The sequence below is a fragment of the Haliotis asinina genome, chromosome 14 (genome assembly GCF_037392515.1).
Source record: "Haliotis asinina isolate JCU_RB_2024 chromosome 14, JCU_Hal_asi_v2, whole genome shotgun sequence".
Classification (NCBI taxonomy): Eukaryota; Metazoa; Mollusca; class Gastropoda; order Lepetellida; family Haliotidae; genus Haliotis; species Haliotis asinina.
The window spans coordinates 9,275,001-9,281,811 of NC_090293.1; the positions used below are offsets into that span (position 1 = coordinate 9,275,001).

Below are 6,811 nucleotides of genomic sequence, written 5' to 3' on the forward strand. Positions count from 1 at the left end.
CATATAATTAGTTTCAACATTTACACAGTCCAGTTTCAGAAATTTCATGCATGAGCCTTTGTAATTTCCAGAAGTCAAGAATTCAAGTTTATCTACAAAGGCATTTTGATATTTTGAGTATGTCTTTATTATTCCTCATCACATAGAGATGGCACCAGGTATTTGGCTCATACTGACTGAGGATAAGGCCGCAGTCGTTTCAGACAAATGATAATTGAACAATAACTTAGACACTGTGAAAGGTAATTTAGTCGTTTATAATATAAATGTGTAAGCTGAAAGATTTTTCTTCTAATCTGGTTTGCAAGATAAGATGTTCCCATTGTACTAACTTTACAATGTATAACTACTATTTTCTTAATGATGTACTATTTGCATTATGATGACGTTAAGTGCAAGTAACAATGTCTATCACGAAAGAAAAAAAGCAGTCTAAATTCGCATCAAAAAGTAATGCTTGACATTCTAAATGTGTTTGCGTGATGATGGTAAGGTGTCCAGCACGAACGAAAAACCTGTCTAGGTTTGGGTCAAAAAGTAATTCTTGACGTTCTAAACTTACTTGCAGGATGAAGGTTAGGTGTATATTGTTATCCACGCTTTCCAATTTGTATTCAACCTTATCCTGTTGGAAGATCCAGAAGTCTTGGAAACGTCAATTTTAATCCCAATACTTTTACAACAGCATTGAAATGAATTTTGTGAATCCTTCGCATTTGATCAAAAACTAAGTATACCAATAAATAATTATTACATTTTGCATTCTGTCAATAAAAATTCACAAGAGTTGATCGTTATTGATAGTTTAATTTAGAGAGAGGTTATTATACATTCCCTTGCCTCACTACAGGTTAACGTTTGTTATATTTCCAATACAAAAGGTATGTTATTAAATACTACACGTGTCATTAAGTTTGAAGTACTTGGATATTCACGAAACATCACGTGAAATCCATGTACTTTTGTACATTATTTCTAATCACGTATTCGAAGTTCATCCATCCATCCATCCATCCATCCATCCATCTATCCATGCATGCATACACATGGAAGTAGAGCGGTAATCCATATCACACATACATACATGCATGCATGCATGCATGCATGCATGCATGCATACATACATACATACATACATACATACATACAACATACATACAGACAGGCAGACAGACATACATACAGACATACATACATACATACATACATACATACATACATACATACATACATACATACATACATACATACATACATACATACATACATACATACATACATACATACATGCCAGTCATTTGATAACTAAAGTGTAACAACCACATTAATTATAGCTAATTCCTCACTCTTATGTTTAAAATAAAGTCATATTTGTAAATTCGTCACACGACATACATACACACTTTGAATTTTGCACGTGTGCTTCTAGTGTGCATGCTTTTGATGTATGTACATATCTTTACTGATTGATTCATTTATGACACTATGTGTTTAGAAGCGTTATATAATTCTCAAATTATTTGCATTAATTGTTTATAAAAGGCACACTTTAACACAACAAACATAAGCCATATGTAACATACACGAAGCATCGGTCTGTTTCAACAAGTGTGGTAGCTGAACCAGAGCAAACGCTTTTATTTCAAACATATAATTAGTTTCAACATTTGCACCGTCCAGTTTTAGAAATTTCATGCATGAGCCTTTGTAATTTCCAGAAGTCAAGAATTCAAGTTTATCTACAAAGGTATTTTGATATTTTGAGTATGTCTTTATTATTCCTCACCACATAGAGGTGGCACCAAGTGTTTGGCTTTTATTGACTGAGGATAAGGCCGGAGTCATTTCATAGAAAATGATAACTGAACAATAACTTAGACACTGTGAAAGGTAATTTAGTCGTTTATAATATAAAGGTGTAAGCTGAAAGATTTTTTCTTCTAATCTGGTTTGCAAGATAAGATGTTCCCATTGTTCTAACTTTACAATGTATAATTACATTTTCAGTACTATTTGCATTATGATGACGTTAAGTGCAAGTAACAATGTCCATCATGAAAGAAAAAAAGCAGTCTAAATTCGCATCAAAAAGTAATGCTTGACATTCTAAATGTGTTTGCGTGATGATGGTAAGGTGTCCAGCACGAACGAAAAACCTGTCTAGGTTTGGACAAAAAGTAATTCTTGACGTTCTAAACTTATTTGCAGGAAGAAGTTTAGGTGTATATTGTTATCCACGCTTTCCAATTTGTATTCAACCTTATCCTGTTGGATGATCCAGAAGTCTTGGAAACGTCAATTTTAATCCCAATACTTAACAACAGCATTGAAATGTATTTTGTGAATCCTTCGCATTTGATTAAAAACTAAGTATACCAATAAATAGTTATTACATTTTGCATTCTGTCAATAACGATTCACAAGAGTTGATCGTTATTGATAGTTTAATTTAGAGAGAGGTTATTATACATTCCCTTGCCTCACTACAGGTTAACGTTTGTTATATTTCCAATACAAAAGGTATGTTATTAAAAACTACACGTGTCATTAAGTTTGAAGTACTTGGTAGAAACTTCTTATTTTAAATCTTTGAGCCAAAAAGACAATACCAGCAGTATCAAAAGAACCGTTCCAACAGTTCCAACCTTTGATGTCTTCATTTGAGATACAATCGATCGTGTGTTTTGTTGGGTATTTTTTTTAGATTTGATACGACATAAAAAGATGTTTGATGCAATTCCATATTTTGAATCATAACACACGTTCCCGAATTATTTCAGGTAAATAAATGAATAGACTTAGCGGGTGTTTATGAAGGGTGCAGGGTCAGGTTACGCTTATCTTTTCCCGATCACCCGGCACCATCACTATTTCATGGTGATTCATAAACACACGCTCGTTTATCGTATCGTGTGGTGACAATCCGCGGTCTCTCTAGTTCAGACCCGATTTGATTACAAACAAGATATAGCTGTAATAATGCTGAAAGAAATAATTGCTCAAAATATGGTCACAATTGTAGAATCGACTCTGGTTTGGCAGAGATTTCGTATGGATGTCTAAAGGGTTTTGTTGCATCTTTTTCAGTATTTTCGAAATGCAATACCCTTTCCAAATAATACTTGAACTTAAAAGAAACACGAAGAACTGTTATTCGTCTGCTATTCCTACGTTCTTTTGTATTACTTCTGTTTTCATATTTTATGAAAACACCTGTTTATCATTTTCTCCAGGACGAAACTGGTTTGAGCAGAATATCACATATATCCAAAGGGATATATACTTTGTTGAGCTGTTTAAAGAGCTGTTCGTTTTTTCTAGCTTGGAACAGAATTCATATAGTTCCCTCTTGTATTTAATTGAAATCTAGAAATATTCCAGCAATATCATGTCGGGGAGACGAGAAATGGGCCTTGTTTGAAAAAAAAAATATGTGTATATAACGATCGATTGAAGAAAATATATCATAATGAGATCAACCAAGAATTGCAAGAAATTGTTTCAGTTATTATTTTCATGAAACTCGTCGAATAAATATGTTATCAAATCAACAATATTTCACGCTTTCCAGGAGTTGTAAGGCTAGGAAAAATTAATATGAAATATGAAATTAAAATATTTACATCTTTTGACTAGATCCCGCATTACGCTGGACACGTCTCCACCCGGAACACTGGACAACGGCTGAAGTCGCAGGATGGGTGGATTCCGTCGCGAGGGCGAACAACATGGCGGAGCAGGACCATCATGTGATTAGTCAAGCCTTTGAAACCGTGACAGGGACTCAGTTGATTGCGATGAGAAAAGGAGACTTCGTTGATATCTTGGGAAATAACGGAGATTTCATGTATCAAACATTTCGGACCATGTATTTGGCAGGTGCGGTTCTAATTTTGAGGAACAACAGAAATATACAAATGTCCCCCAAAACGGTACATTGCTCTTTCTAAAGTACCAACTGCTAATTCACCGACGATTTATATTGAAGTTTTATTTTTTGTAAATTATGTATATATTGCATTTATTTTTTATAGAACAGAGATGGCCTAGAACAAACTATGTCCTCCAACTTGAACATTTCTTCTGATGTCTGTACATTGAACATTTGTATTTGAAATAATTGGTCTCGCTGAATGAATGAATATGTGATATTCCGAAGAACAACTTGAGGATTGCAGTCTGATATGCGACACAGTAATATGTATACGTAGTTCGTCACAAAACATTATTTTATTGTGATCATTTTGTGCAAAATGCAGTTAGTTTCGGGGCACAGTGACGACAGCCAACCATACTGAACATCTCATATAATTAATTGTAACAAGAAGAAATCTCTGCCCATATCGTTATCTTGATTTTATCGGTCAATCCACACGATGGATTCCATGTGTATATCTTAGCAGCGATGGATTCCATGTGTATATCTTAGCAGTCACGCATCACATTTACAGAAGGGATAATTCACCTTTCCCCTTTACTACTTATTAACATTTAGTTGTTGGTTAAAATAACTCGAAGATAGTTAGTGTCACTGGTTTATCTTACACGCTGTACATATACTACATCACACTGTGGCAATGACAGTAGCGATATCGCGCGTCTTACTATCAGCCTAAAATCATCACATCTAGTCAACGCAAAAGTTCTTTTCCATTTTCGAAGCTTTTCCGTCTGAAGGAAAATACGATTTGAATTCTTATGTAGCAGTATTTATATGTCAGAAATTTTCAGTTCTTGACGGAACTACATAATGGTTTTATTGTCCAAACTATTCGAAGAAATATACTCATGTAACTTACATGTTACACCTTTTTCTGACATTCCGTGACACTACCAAATATTCTGGATGGTGGGTGTAACGTAGTGGATTTGTTTGTCTGGTCGTTGCTTAACGTCACATTCAGAACCATTAGAGTTTTATGCCAGCGGTTTGCCATTGATGATATTATCTAGCGCATCGATCTACACATTTGAGACCTGCATGAACCTTGTGGGTGAGTCTGATCATTTTAGTTGTCTCTCAAGGAAATCATGGTCTGTTAGACCAGATGTAAACAGTTTTCTTTAAGTGAAAGCGTTCGGTCACCATGCCAAAGTGTCCCACAAAGGGACTTAACATAACTCGTCCACTCGTTCAGACATATGTTCATGATGTGTATCCCTCCCTCCGCTATAGTTCCTAATCTTGACGTCAAAGGTCAAGCAGATCCCCGATCGCTCACACCAATATCAGAAAAGACGGACTCAGACAGTTCTCCGGAAGCAGATCTCGGCTCTCGTCATTGTCAACCCACAGGTAGTACCGTATTATACTTACGAACATACCTTACAATAATGTCTGTTTTGTTGGAAAAATTGTTCATTTATCAGTGACAGAAACTGTTTTACATTGTGCCCTTTGGGTATCCTTATGGGTTATAATTTTCATTATTAACGGCTAAGATCCAGTTTACCTTTCACACCTTGTAAGTCAATTGCTGAAACCGGCGTAAGATGATAATCACCTTCTCAGGATGTTGTAATGAATACTTTTAGCGCTACACACTGTAGTAAAACGATTCTGACCATTTCTTATGCGAATCTGGACCAGGCTTCCCAGTGATAGGTGTTCCGGTATAAGATGACAAGCTGTCAACCAAGTCACAACTTTGACCACTGATCACATCTTATGACTTTAGGTTTTATTTGGCCTACCCATAGAGATCCAATTTGTGAAACTAACATGGTGTCAGTTATGCACATTTGATGGAAAGAGTCTAAGACTAAACGAGTTGTGTGTGGTGATTGTTGGCGTTTGTGACTGACTGTGAAAGTGCTGATGACTGTGAGTTTGGATGATGATGATGATAAGAGCGAAGATGTATGTTTCCTTTCTATGTTCCAGCATCATCCCAACACCTAGAACATCTGGCAGGAGGCAATGACAACAGCTTGAAGTCCGATTCCGGTGACAGATGACACAGAAGCGACCAGCCAGACATTTACATGTATCTCTTATGATTCCCCATAGATTGAGTTAACCGCCAGGGAACACAAAGTTTGACACCATATGGCTTCGTATACAAAATAAAAATTTAAGGTGGTTGATATCAGGAAACATGTGACCGTATGCGGTCAGATATAGTCGTCTTTGATCTTTTAGGATGACGTTAAAGCCCTGCTCGGTACACTCACTCACTCACTCACTCACTCTCAGTCACTCACTCTAGCTCCATTCCATATTGTTATTTAGATGACCTTTTACAGACAATAAAGTGATTATATTGTTGAATGAGTGAATTATATATTTCTACAATATCATATAACAGCCTTATATTATAGTCATGGCATTTGCATTGCGCTGTCTCCACACCGTGAAAGTATGGTCTATTGACATATCATTACACCGGATAACGCAAACAGGTATTTGATAGTGGTTTTGTTTGTATGTTTGTTTGTTTGATTGTTTGTTTGTTCCTATCTTTGGTTTTGATTGCAAGGGAGTATGACTGTGTAATAGAGTGTGTGTGTGGATGTTAGTGTGTGAAAGTGGCCCAGTATGAGCGCGCCAATGTGCTTTACTGTGCTTATTTTGCCGAAACCCAACCATATCCAAGACAGGGCAGTGACCTGTATATCACAGATCTTGTACCAGACAGCCCTGTGATCGATAGCACCAGCGAAACCTTTGCCGTAGCTCGATGGCAGGCACTCAACCACGTCACGAAGTCTGAATATCCAAGACAAAAAGTAAAGTCATGTGTTTGGAACAAACAGTGATGCGAACAACAACACCTGTGTACGCTTCCCTTTGCGGCCAACGGAGCGTTTT

The 6,811-nt window shown here is 36.4% G+C and overlaps 1 protein-coding gene across 2 annotated transcripts in view; it reads left to right on the forward strand.

Annotated features, from left to right (window-relative positions):
* The window catches only part of LOC137262123 (ETS-related transcription factor Elf-5-like), a 15,927-nt gene extending 9,656 nt beyond the window's left edge, over nucleotides 1-6,271 (forward strand). For both annotated transcript variants that reach the window (XM_067799899.1, XM_067799898.1), the window contains exons 2-4: nucleotides 3,637-3,879; nucleotides 5,177-5,296; nucleotides 5,885-6,271. In XM_067799899.1, the coding sequence (XP_067656000.1) occupies nucleotides 3,729-3,879; nucleotides 5,177-5,296; nucleotides 5,885-5,958 (345 nt within the window). In that variant the 5' untranslated portion in view covers nucleotides 3,637-3,728 and the 3' untranslated portion in view covers nucleotides 5,959-6,271. The remainder of the gene's footprint in view (nucleotides 1-3,636; nucleotides 3,880-5,176; nucleotides 5,297-5,884) is intronic.
* Nucleotides 6,272-6,811: the final 540 nt, after the last annotated feature.